This window comes from Drosophila biarmipes, chromosome 3L (genome assembly GCF_025231255.1).
Source record: "Drosophila biarmipes strain raj3 chromosome 3L, RU_DBia_V1.1, whole genome shotgun sequence".
Lineage (NCBI taxonomy): Eukaryota > Metazoa > Arthropoda > Insecta > Diptera > Drosophilidae > Drosophila > Drosophila biarmipes.
In genome coordinates this window covers 20294484-20309537 of record NC_066613.1, presented here as the reverse complement: position 1 = coordinate 20309537, position 15054 = coordinate 20294484, and the positions used below count along the sequence as shown (strand labels likewise).

At 49.6% G+C, this 15054-nt stretch overlaps 2 protein-coding genes across 6 annotated transcripts; both read left to right on the top strand.

Annotated features, from left to right (window-relative positions):
- Positions 1-207: 207 nt before the first annotated feature.
- On the top strand, positions 208-3319 carry LOC108035566 (tudor domain-containing protein 3). The gene is made up of 4 exons (XM_044095402.2): positions 208-315; positions 368-452; positions 529-2778; positions 2970-3319. The coding sequence occupies exons 1-4, from the start codon at positions 281-283 to the stop codon at positions 3201-3203; spliced, it is 2604 nt and encodes an 867-aa protein (XP_043951337.1). The 5' UTR covers positions 208-280; the 3' UTR covers positions 3204-3319.
- Positions 3320-3669: 350 nt separating this feature from the next.
- Positions 3670-14426, top strand: LOC108034994 (probable helicase with zinc finger domain). 5 transcript variants are annotated; one of them, XM_017110331.3, is made up of 6 exons: positions 3670-3829; positions 5653-5744; positions 5809-6240; positions 6355-6970; positions 7484-12208; positions 12266-14426. In XM_017110331.3, exons 3-6 carry the CDS (start codon positions 5911-5913, stop codon positions 12973-12975), a joined length of 6381 nt encoding a protein of 2126 aa, XP_016965820.1. In that variant the 5' UTR covers positions 3670-3829; positions 5653-5744; positions 5809-5910; the 3' UTR covers positions 12976-14426. The 5 variants fall into 5 exon arrangements, with proteins under 5 accessions (XP_016965820.1, XP_043951336.1, XP_050742671.1 ...); XM_044095401.2 differs by having other exon boundaries at positions 3674-3829; positions 5820-6240; XM_050886714.1 differs by having other exon boundaries at positions 3695-3775.
- The last annotated feature ends 628 nt before the right edge of the window (positions 14427-15054 follow it).

Sequence of the window (15054 nt, the reverse complement as noted above, 5' to 3'; positions counted from 1 at the left end):
TAGTTAAAGAAAGGTTTAGTCTTTAAAAAAAACATTCATTAGGTAATTTTTAAAAATTTAATCATTAAGGATTGAGCAAGGTAAGTAACTTTTATTTATTTATTAAATAAATTTATAATATCTAGTTATGATAAATAAAAAAAGCAGCCGAATACGATACCTTGATCTACCCGCAACCGATATATCGACTGGCCACGCACGCCCATCACTAGCGAGTACACATCCCATTTCTGCCATCGCTAGTACTCGGGTTGCGAAAAAGACAAGTATTCATGAAAAAATGGAGTTAGCCAAGAAACTACAAGAATTGGGATGGTGAGTACGCCTTGAATCACTAGGGAGCAACCAGAACTAATGATGAACGCAGGCACCTGACGGAGGAGGGCCTCAAGATCGTTACCACAGCCGTTAACAGCGAGGACACCCGCAAAATCGTCGATGATGCACTGAATGTGAGTTGAGTAGGCGATGTCGCACCGGCTGCTTCCTATGTAATCATCAATAATAACCCATTGCTCGCGATTCCAGCGAGATATCCGCGACATAGGCGGTGGCGCACTGCCCGCGAAACGCGAAGATGCCTCTCTGCCCGGCCGGATTGTGCTGCAGGTGCAGCGAGTGCGGAATATAGCCGCCCCCAAGGCGAACGAGGAGTCGAAGGCGGCGCCCCGCCTCCTCCAGTTGGATCTGAGCGATGGCCAGAACTCGATTCAGGCCCTCGAGCTGGAGCCAGTGCCCCAGCTGAACCTCAATGTGGCGCCCGGCAGCAAGATCTTTTTCAAGGCCGACAAACTGCAGCTGATGCAGGGATTTCTTCTGCTGAAATCCACTGAAATTCAGCTCCTCGGCGGCCGTGTGGACGCGCTCTACGAGAAGTGGGATCTGGCCAGAACCATGCTGAGGTACGCGCGCAGTGGTCGTCCCCTGAGCGGCACCTCTGCTCCGCCCCCTTGGGTGGCTTTTGGCCGGAAAATCGATACCACCGCCGAAAGGGAAAGGAACTTCAAGAGTCTGGGCTCCTCGGGCGACAAGGATAAGCCGGTCAAGGAGAACGACGAGTTCAATGCCATGCGCACCGAGGCCATTGCAGTGGCCACCAAGGCGGGCGGCAAGAAGGTCTTCGGCGGCGGGGGACAGAACATCATCGATCACAACATCAAGAAGATCCTGGACAAGGGCTTCAGCGAGGAGGAGGCCCGCAGTGCCTTGCACTCCACAAGGAACAACCTAGAGCGTGCTCTGTTCAACCTTAAAAGACGCAAGGAAGCTGGCGGAGTTGGCCCCATCGAAGCCATGGGTCGTCCGGGACGTGGAGATCGTCCGCCCAGAGAGGGAAAACGTGGAGCTAGCGCCAAGGATGAAGCTGAAGCGGCCAAGCCCGCTGCCAATGCCACGCTGTTCGATTTCCTAACCACAAAACTGCCCGCAACGGAGACACCGGCTCCCAGCATCGCAGAGACCTTTGCTGCCGCTCCAACTGCCCCACCCACCACTAATCACTTTAATCCATTCAAGCAATTTGGAAGCACCAGGTTCGGCGAGGCGGATAGCAGATCTTCAGCTCTAGGCGGAGGAGGAGCAGGAGGAAAGTTTGCGGATCGTTCGAGGTTTGAGAACAATGTGTCGAGCAGCTTTGCCGCGCATCGTGGTGGACATGCTGGTTCGTCACGGGGCGGAGGACGTAATCGAGGTGGTGGCAGGGACGAGAGGCCACCGCGGGAGGAGAGAGCCCACAGGGAGGAGAGACCACCGAGGGAGGAAAGACCGCCGAGGGAGGAGAAAGTGCACAGGGAGGAGAGACCTCCCAGAGAGGAGAGACCTCCCAGAGAGGAGAGACCTCCCAGAGAGGAGAAACCTCACAGGGAGGACAGACCACCCAGAGAGCGTGGAGGAGGCTTTAACGAACGTGGAGCTGGACGTAATAAACCGGAGGCCACGTCTGTCAAAGCCTCCAATCGCAATGGCGCGGACAACGCGTCAGCCAAAACCAATCCGGAGGCTAAACCAGAACCAGAAGCAACCAACGGAAAGGAGCACACCGGCAACAGACGCGGCAGCGACCGAGGCAGCACTCGTGGAGGCTCGAACAGAGGAGAGAACGGCAACGCCAATGGCAACAGGCGTAAGCAGCAGTCGGTCAACGCAGGATCCAATTCAGCGAATGCCACGGCAAAGCCCTCGAACAACGCTGGCGACGATTTCACCGCCCGTTTGAACAAGGTAACCGAAGAAACGGCCAATCTCAAGGTGAGCAGTGCTCCCAAGCGAGAGAATCGACGCAAGCAGGGCCAGGGTCAAGGCAGCCGCCAGGCGGGAGCAGGGTCAGGAACAGAAAACCAGCTGAAGCCATCAGCAGCCCAGTTGCCTTCGCAGAAGCCGGAAAAGGCTCAAGCTAACCAGAAGCATCAGAATCAGAATCAGCATCACAATGCCCGGCATCATTCGCAAGCCAACTACAGTCAATTGGCGAACGGCTATACGTACGATCCCAGCAAGATCATGGGTTTCCAGAGCAAGGAGGCCAACGAGTTTGCCATGAGCCTGCTCAAGAGTCAGGGTGTCACGATGCCCAACCAGCAGCAGCAGCAGCAGATGGAATTGCCACCGACCTCCTTTGCTCCCGTAGCAGCCTCAGTTCAAGGAAATCCACATGCGCAGCCGGCTCCTGCGCCTGTGCCGCAGGCTGCGCCAAGGGAGCAGTTCGGGATGACGCCTGGCGACCCCTGGCAGTGGCAGAAGGGCGACTTGTGCATGGCCAAGTACTGGGACGATGGAAGGGTGAGTCTAGGTCGCTGAACTTTAATCGAATTGTAGTAGTCGGCTTAAATTGTTAACCCATTTCAAATGAAATCCTAATTGGTGCAAGTAACCTGTAGGTATAAATAACCATTTCCATTAGCCAAACATACTTATAAATGTAGTTAGACATTTGATAGAAAATACCTAATGATCTTTCCTTAAACTTTCAGTATTACGAGGCTGAGATCACGGGAGTGTCGGAGAAAACATGTGTGGTCTTCTTTATGGGCTATGGAAACCACGAGGAGGTCCTCAAGGCGGACATCCTGCCCATCACCGATGCCCAGAACAGACCGCTGAGCAATGCTCACCAGCAGCAGCAACACCAGCAGCATCAGCACTCACGCTACCGCGGTGATCGCCAGCAGCAGGTCTACGTACCGCCCCACAAACGAGAGCATTAGACAAGAGCCTGTTTACAACGTATTTAAATCAATTGAAATGTTTCGAATAAACAACTTTACAGTGAATTCAAACTAAAGCAAGAGTTTCACTTGAAGTAAACAGTTTGCAAGCCCAAGTCCTGTTTTCTAATTATATTAAGGAAAGCAAATATTAAACGTATCGCCAAGTATTAATTTATAATTTAAAAATTTTAATTTACTTGTTTATTTATCTAAAATACATCGGTTTTACTTACAAAAAAAGATTAAATTAATATAGTTAGTGCTTGTGGCTTGAAAATTATTTTCCTAGCCTATTCATAACCTAATTACTTTTTAAATTCATTATGCTTACCAATTATTTAAATATTTAAAAAGAAGCCAAAAACTTTGCGCCCTTTTTCAAATTCGATGTATTCCCTCCCCCTTGTTATCGATAGTGCCTGGTTTCTGCTCGGCTATGGGCAGCACTTCCGCGCCACGCTGCCCAGCACTGGTGCATTTCGCGAATTTTTCCCTCATACATACATAACTTATTTTTAACATTTTTCGACGTGATGTGCATTTTCTCTCATAGTTTTGTGCTTAACCATGTAAAATATAATTAGCCCCTAGTGTACAAACAATAAGAATTAGTGCAAATAAAGGTAATGGAGCGGCGTAAGAGCGTGAAAGCCAGCGAAAAACCGAAAGGGCCGACAAATTGGCCAGCAGAGCTACAGCTGGCTGGGTGAAATGCGAGTGTGGCGCTGGGGAAAAGTGCAGCGCTGTCGCCTGCTGAGCATGCAAAACGCCTGACGAGCCGCATAAACAACTGACTAATCAGATAAAAGTGCAATGCGGTCATTCGCTTGTATGGTGCGCATATAAGTTGCCGTTTTCATATGGCAAACTCATCGTGCAGTGTATGCGTCAGTGTTGCCAAACGGCCGTTCGGTGCTGGACAGCGCCCGCAGCCGATACTCGTGTTTTGTTTTCGCCCATTTGCTGCCCAATGTATAAAGAAATAAAATAAATCCAAACGACATATGATACTGCTTTAAAAAGTGTGTTACATATAAGCCCACAAAAGAGAAAGGTAAAATGTGTGCCACCATTGATGGCCACATGCGATACTCGGCGTAGAGTGCCAGCGACATTAGCCAACACTGTCGACTGTCTGCTGTTTTCAGCACGTAAAAAGAAAAATGGTAAAATAAATCCTCCTCAGTTCTCGGGCATTGTGCAAATTAACAAATAAACACGCCTAACCTGCGGATGGCGGTATAAACCGTTGAATAACCCAGGAAAAACCAAGAAAAGTGCTCTCAACCAGCCTGCAAACAGCTGAATAGGCAACGCCAGGCCAGGAAAATCTGACCATGTACGCGAAAAAGCCAAGAAAAATCAACATTGAATAATAGTAGGGCTTAATTGAAAAGCATTCGCAGTTGCTAACACTCTGCACTCGCCATTTGTTGTAAATAATACCCATTTATTGCCGCATATAAATAAAAACCGCACAACAACAAAACGCACACACATACACGCAGCAAAAAAAGTAGCAGCAAAAAGAGAGCAAACACCTCAAAAAAAAGGGGGAAAAAAGAAAATAAGAAAAAGAAGCAACTCGAAAATTACTTTTAATTATGCTTGCAAATTTTCACGTTCTCTGCAAGCGCTTTTCCCCCACTCCCCCCGTGTTTTCCCGCCCCCCCTTGTACCGGTGCGAGTGTGAAAATTGCTCTTATGAAATTTTGCGTAACCAAATTAGAATGAAAATTGTGTAAATCGAAGAATAAAGACGGCCGAAGGAGCACTCGGGCTTGTTGTTTATCACACGCCTCCACGGTCGCCGGCGGGCTCTATGAATCCGTCCGTCCATGCTACACCCAATTGTTTGGGATCCGATAAGAACCGAGCAGTGGCTACTGCCCCCAGATATAAACAATTTCTGCTTCGGTCCAAACAACTCGGTTCCAGCAGACAATTTGGGTTCCATCTAGCCGACAATTCACCAGAAATTGTTTGAGTCCACAGAAAGAAATATTATCAAAACGAAAATGATATATGCAAGCCTATGAAACAGTACCATCAAGATATATAGTTATAATGGAGTTAAATAAGAATACATTTATCTCTTCCTTAGTTCCATTAACGTTTTTTAATAATATATATATATATATAGCAGCGAAAATAGCAGTTAAAAGTCTAAAAACCTATATAGTACATGGTATAAAAAAAACCAAGACTTTAATATATAACTACATTTAACAATTTCAAAATTTCATAATATATAAAAAATCTTAAATCATAAAAAATAAATCATCCCTCAAAATAATTAAAATAAAAAATTAAAAAACAATACGAACAACCATAAAAACACCTTAAAATAATATTAACAGAATATAAAGTAAAATAAATATAACAACCCCTCATGGTTCCTCTGTAAAATTCTTCCATTGAAAACCCTGAATTTCTCTAATTGCAGTAAACATAATGCCCGCAAAGTATCTAAACCATTAATGTAAAAACGATATTCGATTTCTTATTATTAACCACCCAAAAAAACTGTTAAGATATGTGAGTATTAAAGAGCAGCCAAGTAAACATAAAATAAACCTAAGTGAAATCTTCTCCCGAACAGAATCGACCTAGAAATTAGACGAGCGATCAAGACAAGGACCTGAAGCAGCCTCACATGCATGAGTGACCAACCGGAGGAGAACCCAATAACCAGCCAGTAACGATGGCCGCCGAGAAGGAGATGCAGGCCCACGACATGGTGCGTCGCCGCAGCTGGGCCCGTGCCGTGGCGCTCTATGACCAGCTGATTTCGCCCAATCCCGGCCAGGCAACCGGTGGCCAGGGCGCCGGTTCGAGGGCCCAGAAGGACCAGCAGATCGCCTGCCTGCTGGGCCGATGCGAGTGCCTCCTAGAGCTAGGAAAGTTCGAGGGCTGCCTGGCGGATGCCTACAAGGTGCTCACGCTGCTCTCGGAGCAAACCGAGTGCCTGGCCAGCGTGTCCAGGGCACGCCGATGGCTCGTCCACGCCCTCTTCAAGATGCACAAATACGGGGTGGGTGAAAGCTATAGTTAAAAAATCAATTTGCTAATATTAAAGAGGATTATTTAGGATAGGATCCTAAACTCAAAATTACTAGCTAATTTACTTACTCATCTTATTTTTTAGGACGCTGAGATCTTTCTGAGCAAGTGGATCAACGAGCTGAGCGGCCAGCAGATTTACTCGGACATATCCAAGACGCTCGAGCGCTACAAGTCCATCATCCAGATGATTATGAATGGGCAGCACAAGGCGCAGGCCCTGAAGATCCCGCACGCCCGTCTCGAGGACGAGATGGCCATACTGGACACCAAGCTGGATCACTGGGCCACTAACAACCTGCCGCTGGACAAGTACAGCAAGCTGCTTAGCAACAAGGGTCTGAAGAAGCGAGAGCAGCAGCAGCAACAGCAGCAGCAGCAACAACAGCAGCAGCAACAGCAGAATGGCAATGGCATCGGCAGCTATGCCAGCAGCAGCAGCAGCTCCTCCACGGGCAGCAGCAGCACCATGTCCAGCTCAAGCACTAGTCTCCACAAGACCAACGATCTGCTGGCGGCCATGAAGCTCACTGCCGGCAAGCACCAGACGGGATCCGGCGACGGCTCGGGCTCGGATCAGGGCGACCAGGCGGCCCCATCCACCACCTGCAGCTACTGCACCATCACCTTCCAGACGAGGAACGAGCTGCGACAGCACTGCCAGACCGAGGCCCACCAGAAGGTGATCATGAGCGATGAGGGTGAGTTTCGGGGAACAAAAGATGGGTAAGAATAAGAATACATAGGGAAATTCAATATTCATAGGTGGATGGGGAAGTATCATTGCTTAAAATCTAATCTGATATAAAAGAATTAAATATAACAGAAAAACAAGAAAGGTTATTTCTGGTTATTGTCAGAATTATTATGCATTATATGTTCTATAAATAGAAGGCCAATTTTGATGAGGTTTCTTTTTGTTTTACCCAATTCTTTGAAATTATTTAAGGTTATGAGTATAGGACAATCTTGGTTGTGTTTTATACTCATTTTCATACATTGATCACTTTATTATGAAGAAGGTATCTTACATTTTTTTGTATCCCAAAGTGCATCATCAGAATATAAATCAAAATGATTAAATACAAAATTCAAACAGTGTTCTTAAAATCATATAAATAAATGATTATCTACCCTAGATTTGCTTTTTTCTCTCACTGAAAACATGAACTTTAAGTCACTCACAATAACAAATATTTTTACTTTCCGATTAGGCCGGGACTGGAAGTGGCGTCCGCCGCCCCGTGGCTACACGCTGGACACCTATTCCCTGTGCGAGACGTTCAGCGAGGCGCACACTTGCCACTACGGCGCCCAGTGCGTGGAGGCCCATGGCCAGGATGAGCTGAACGAGTGGAAGGAGCGCTTCGAGTACCGGCGGATGCGGATGCAGAAGGCCTGCGAGAAGGAGCTCTACGGCAAATCGTACACGGAGCAAGTGCTGGAGCGATGGATCCAGGCCACGGCGCCGGAGCGAGTCATGTGCGAGCGAGTGCCGGACATGGAGGCGCGCTGCGAGCAGCAGTTGGTCACCAGCATCGCTTCGAAGACCTCGAAGCGGGAGTGGCTCTTCCAGCTGGAGACTAAAAAGCCCCTGAAGGCGATAGCCCTCCTGCAGGATGCCCATCGCAATCACTTTGCTCTGAAGTCCATAAAAATGTGCAAGCCCACGGAGACCTGCATGGAGCTCAAGTCCGACCAAGAGTGGGTGGCGCCAGGCAGTTCAGCTCAGACGGAGCCTTCCGGCGAAGACTCTGCCACTCTGACCCACGAAATCACAGTTGAGTTTCACACTGAGATCTACGGAACCTTTCGCCAAGCCATCTGCTTCGATGTGGGCCAGGAGCCATTGCTCGTGCGGCATCTGTGCGTGGATGTGTTGCCCGTGAATGATGCGGAGAAAATCGAGGAGATCAAGCGGGACATTATCAACAGTTCGGCCACCCGATGGGATGTGGCCAACACGCAGCTGACGCGCTTCGAAACCACAATTGGCACCCATCTGAAGACGGAGGCCTATCTCAGCGACCTGGAGCATGAGAGGGAGCTGCTGGAGAGGTATCCGTGCCCCAGGGCAGCCACGTTCACGTTGACACAGTCGACCATTGTGGAGAAGCGGTTGACGCAGAACAACTACCGATCGCGCATCCATGAGCTGTTGTCTGTGGAGGAGATTGCCCGCTACGAGCAGATAGCCAGGTACAATGTGAGGACACGACTCACAGTGGCGTCGAATTACATCCTCACCCCGGCGGGCATGGCCACCAGTACAGCCAAGTACTCCCTGGCGGGTGAACTGTTTGCTCTCATGCGTCTGGGCAAGGACATTTCGGAGGATACATCCCCCGGACGCTTGATTCTCTCCAACTGCAGCAGTGTGTATATCTCAAAGCCGGAGGAACCGGATTCCAAAGCGGATCCCAGTAACCGTGCTGTTTACGAGGCGTTGATCGAGGACAAAGGCAAGAATGTGATTTACTTGAAACTATCTGCAAAATGTGTGGAGGCCATGGCTCTGCAGGCGGATACGGAGCTGGAGGTGGATATACAGTTCCAGCTGAATCGAATGCCATACTGTGAGTGGCACAATGCCGTGGATAAGATCACCGATTTCAGGCTTATCTTTCCGGCCACGGAACTGGAGCCCAGCATACCTTGGACACCCAAGAAGCAGTGGTCCGATGCCTGCGAACCCAAGTTGAATGCCAAGCAGAGGGAGGCCGTAAATGCCATTACCACGGCGCTGAGCATTAAGTTGCCGCCCATTCTGCTGATAGGACCGTTTGGCACTGGAAAAACCTACACACTGGCTCAAGCCATTAAGCAACTTCTGGCGCAACCGGAGGCCAAGATCCTGATCTGCACGCACTCAAATTCAGCCGCTGACTTGTACATCAAGGAGTACCTGCATCCGTGGATCGAGGAGGGTCTGGAGGAGGCGACACCGCTGCGTGTTTACTACCACAAGCGATGGTCGGCCACCGTGAACAGTGTGGTGCAGAAGTACTGCATCACCGATGGAGTGGGCAACTTCAAGCGGCCCACGGTGGAGGATATAATGCGGCACAGGATTGTTGTGGTTACCCTGAGTATCAGCATGGAGTTGGCCACCTTGGGGCTGCCCAAGGGCCTGTTCACCCACATCTTTCTGGACGAAGCTGCTCAGGCGATGGAGTGCGAGGCCATCATGCCGCTGGCTCTGGCAAATGATTCTACGAGGATCGTCCTGGCCGGAGATCACATGCAGATGAGCCCGGAGCTATTCTCCGCCTTTGCCAAGGAACGCAAGCTGCATATATCGCTCTTGGAACGGCTGTACGATCACTATCCATCCAACTTCCCCTGCAAGATCCTGCTGTGCGAGAACTATCGAGCACACGAGGCCATCATCCGTTTCACTTCGGAGCTTTTCTACGAACAAAAGCTGGTGGCTTCCGGCAAGCAACCAAGGCACGAGCGCTTTTATCCTTTGACCTTCTTTACTACCCGAGGAGAGGATGTTCAGGATAAAAACTCAACTGCTTTCTATAATAATGCTGAGGTTTATGAGGTGGTGGAAAGGGTTTCCGAGCTGCGGAAACGTTGGCCAAGTGCTTGGGGTAAACTCAACGATACCAGCATTGGCATCATGACTCCCTACGCGGATCAGGTGTTTCGCATTCGTTCGGAGCTGAGGAAACGCCGCATGGGTGGAATATCCGTGGAGCGAGTGCTCAACGTCCAGGGCAAACAGTTCCGAGCGGTGTTCCTCTCCACAGTGCGCACCCGACGCACCTGCATGCCCCAAGGAAGTGCCCCGGGAGCGGCCTCCTCGGCCAGCATTGGCGATGCCGACACGGATTATGGTTTCTTGAGCAACTCCAAACTGCTAAACACGGCCATCACACGTGCCCAATCTTTGGTGGCAGTGGTTGGCGATCCGGTGGCCCTTTGCTCCATTGGCCGCTGCCGAAAGGTGTGGGAGCGCTTCATCGAGATCTGCGACGAACATAAGTCTCTATTCGGCTTGACCTGGTCGAATCTGCGCTCCCAGTTGGATGGCGTGGAGCTGAAACGCTGCTATGTGTTGAATCCCCTGGCGCCGGAGTTTGTGCCACGTGCCCTGCAACCGGAGGCGTATCTGCGGGAGCAGGCTGCTCTCTACCTTAATGGACCGCAGCACGGACATGGCGGCCACGGGCCACCGGGTCCTCCGGCCCATTTCGGCAATGCAGCTGGGATGCTGGGCCCGGGACCAGCGGCCACTGCCCACCAGATGAATCAAATGGCGGCCGCCATGGCCGCTAACCAACAGCTCACCCACATGTACTCCACTCACATGGCGGCGATGATGGCCGCTGCTGCTGCCGTCGGAGGAAAGTCTGGAAATGGTCCTGGACCAGGAACCGGCGGTGGTCCGGGCCCTGGTCCAGGACCACCTCCACACTACGGCGGCGGAGGCGGTGGTGGACACATGGGAATGCGGGGACCACCGCCACCGGCACCGCATTTGCGGGGCATGCCACCCGGCGGACCGCCACCAGCACAGCAGCCAGGCGGAGGTGGAGGCGGCGGAGGACCTCCGCCACCATATGGACAATATCCAGCCATGCAGCACTGGCGGCCGCCGCAGCAGGGGCAGAATCAAGGCCCCGGACCGGGACAACAGCAGCAGCCGCAAAATCCCAATGCCAGTCTGTGGGGGCCACCGCCGCAAACGAATCCGTGGAGTGTGCTGCCGCCAAGTAAGCAGCCGCAGCAGCCACAGCCACCGCCAGTGAGTGCTCCGGGACGCGGGGCAGGACCTTTGCCACCGCCACTCAACGCCACCCCATCGCTGCCCCTAAGAGGTGGCAGTGTGCCGCCACCACCGCCAAACGCTTCGGCGGCTGCTCAGCTGCTGAGGAACCCCAGCGAACTGGGCTACCTGGCCAAGAAGACGCTCTACAACCATGGCCAGGCGCCGCCGCACCATCAGCTCTACGGACCCGGACCGGGACCACCGCCGCCGCCATCGCAGCAGCAGCAGCAGGCGCCGCCGATGGGAATGCAGCGGGGCAGCAGTGTGCCCAATGGACCCATGTCGCCCATGGAGAACGGACCGCCACCGCCGCCCTATATGCGGCACAACGGAACTGGCTACAATCCAGGAGCCCCACCACCGCCGCAACAGCAGCCACAACAGCCACCACCCAATCCGTTCATGTATGCTGGCAAACAGCCATCGCCGAGCTCCATGCGATTTGGTCCACTGACCCATGAGCTGCTACCGCCCAATGTGAGCATCTATGAAATGGCCTTGTATCCGAAGGAAGAGCAGTACAAGTGGTACCTTAAGCTACTCGAGACCGTGGGCCAGGAGGGAGCCAACAAATTCGCAGACATGTTGCGCCAGGTGATGGCCACACTGCAGCATCAGCAGCAGCAGCAGCAGCAGCAACAGCAACAACACAAGCCACCGCAGCAACAGATGGTCAACAATCCGATGCTCAACAATCCCCATGTGCAGCGGCCACAGTATCCCATGATGTACCCCCAGGGCCAACAGCAGCAGCAGCCGCCACAGCAATCCGTGGATGCTTCACCGCCGTTGGAGAACTTTAACCAACAGATCGATCTGGTCTTCAACTCGATTATGAATGGAGCCAATGACATTGCACAGCCCATACTGCGAGATGTGCTGGGAATGGTGGCTGGCGCGGGCAATGCACCTGGTCCTCAACTGAGCAACGGCTTGAGCGGCGCCGATCTCCAGCAGCAGCAGCAGCAACAGCAGCAGCAGAGCCGCTTGTTTGCCATGATGCAGCAGCAGCAACAGCAGCAGGCCAAGCCACCGCCAGGCCCTGGACCACTGTATCCCAATCATCTGGGCGGACCTGGACCTGGTCTGCATCAGGCGCCACCCAATGGCGGCGGCAATAACCTGGGCGGCGTCGGAAACACCAACTTTATGGGAAATGGTAAGCTAAGCAAAGATTTAGACAATCATAGGGTTAATATATTTCTGTCTTACTTAGCCGGCAATGCCCTGTTGAATGACAAGCCCTACAACAACCTGAGCATGCACAACAACGTGGGCGTGAACAGCGCAGGAGTTGGCGGCGTTGGCATTGGAATGGGTGCCGGCGGAGTCGGCGGCCACAACAATAACAACAGCAGCAACAACAACGGCATGCTGAGCAATGGCAACAACTCGGTGCCGCTGTACCGAAGACAGGCGCTGGCCGGCAACGGGATTGGAGGCGGAAACGGCGGCTACAACAACATGCATGGAATGGACGCGGGAGCCAACTTGATAGAGGCACTCTTTCAGGCCAACAACTCGGTGGTGGATCACTCGGTGAAGTCATCGGATCACATGCACGGCCTGCTGTACAACAATTTTAATACGCTGAAGGGGGGCGGTCACGATGTGGATCTGTTCCAGGCCATGGCGCCCAGTGTGCCCCACTCGGAGGCGGCCAATCATCACCAGCAGTCCTCCGGCTCGTCGGCAACCACTTATGCGGCCGTGCTGAGCCAGGGACCACAGGCGGTGGTTGGCGGAGGCGGTGGCGCAGGACCACCGTCGGGACAGTCGCAGGCGCAGGCGGGCGTGGCAGGATCGGGGGCGGGCGGAAAGGGCGCGCAGCCGGGTGGCGGAGGCGATCTCCTGGAGAAGGATCCGTTTGCGGCCATCCGCGAGTTGGGACAGGCCACGACCGGATTCTACAACTACTTTCAGTGAGACGCGGTGACGGCAGCGCATCTCCTGCTGTGGCATCAAAGGGTCTTAATCTAAAAACAGAAAAAAAAGAAAAACAAAAGAACAAAAAAAAAGAAAATTAACAACAAAAAAAATTGCAAAATTCTTAGCTGAACAAAAAAAAAACGTAAAAAATGCCCCAGACAATGGGAAAAACGGAAGAGAAAACAAAAAAGAACTGCTTCTTAATTATAGTTGCCCCTATCCTTATTTTTTGCTTTCTTTTAAATTGCAAATTATTTAATTACGGTAGCCTTAAGTTGAACGTGTGAATTATTATAATTAATTAATAATATACATACATACCTATTTAGTTAATGTTTAGTGGTTACTAAAGCTCGCCCAAATGCCGCAGCAGGGACTGGTTGACGCTCACCCCCGGCCGCCCAACCCGCCCCCTTGGTATCCTCCTGTTACGCCCCCCGGAAGCCCAAGGACGTCTCAGGCGCCTCCAACGGGTTGCTCTGAGCAGCCCCGAAAATAAACATAAATTTATGAACGAACGCCTACACAAGAAAACCTTATCGATTAGACTCTTGAAAAACATACAACAAAAAAAAAGAAATGAAAAAACTTTAAAAAAAAAAGAACAAAAGCAAACAAATGTAAAACCCACAAAAAAATGAAATAATTATGTAATAACTATAAAATGCAGAATGCATAGTTAGCTTTAGATGTAAGATTATTCGAAAAGATTTTGTATTGTACATTTTTTTCTATTTTTAGTGCGTAGCCTATGCGCTACGATTCAGTTCGTTCTCTACCTTTAATTTCTCACTTATAAATTTCAATTTTGTACAGGAGTTGACTATTTAAAAAACAAAACAAAATAAGCAAACAATTATTAACGAAAACCATTAAAATGAAAAATTTGTCACGCACTCAAATACATAAATTATTATCCTTATTAACTGTAACTTCAGATTATATACCTATTATATATATTTAATGGCTATAAGGGATATGAACATTTTTGTGTACGAATTAAACATACTTACCTACATACGAACATATATATATAATATGCATATGAATATTTAAATTGTGCACGAGTTATTTGTTCCTTTGCCCATTGCCCAAATTGTCGATGCGTGTGTAAATTATATTACGATTGTTGGCCGACCCCAAATTCGCAGCCATGGTCCCGAATCCCCCCCAGAAAACACCCAGAATCCCCCCCCACCACTCATCGTTTAGTCCGCTCTGACGACTGGTAAATGTAAAACATGCAAGCAAAATATAAGAATTTTTCGATAAGTGTATTTAACCGATCCTTTGAGTTTTATCGTAGTATTTTGGCTAGCGACTTGGATAGCATAAACATATTAACTTTATATACCTGTAATTATTTAACCAATGTATCGCATAACAAACTAAAAAGCGGAAAAGAACGAAAATTACATTTAATAAACAAGAAATTGTACTTTTAATAACCCCCCCGCTCTCCGCCACTCATGTCATTTGTTAAACGATCGATCTTCTAGGAAAAACCCCCGGCATACAGCGACACAAGAACACACTTAGTGTTAAATTATATGTAAATTTAGACACCACACATGCAGCAACTAACTACAATAGCAGACACACCACACATCGAGCACCTCGAGAACAGAACACAGAAACCAGAAGCCTAACGAAATTCCTCCATTTCAACTGTATTGTATATGTAAAACAATTTATATGAAACCAGCTATGCTGAAAATACTTATAAAAAACCACAAAAAAAAGAGAAAACAAAAAAGATCCCCAAGGGACAGCAAAAAAAAAAACTATTGCAATTTTGGTTTCCTTTGCAGGCAGCGATAAGAGTTTCTGGATTCGAAATTACTGAAAGCTAGCTCTATTCACCCAACTAACCTCTAGGGGATATTATTTTTAATACAAGATGGTTGGAGAAGCATACTAAAATTATGTTCTTAAAACTGAGGATAGGTCTTTAAGTAAAAATCTACATTTTATAAATGTATTGCCATGCATATTCGATTTCTTTATAAGTTTAATAATCTTTTTCATTTAAATATTTCAAGTCAAGCATTATCAGTTTAAGATACATTTTGAAAG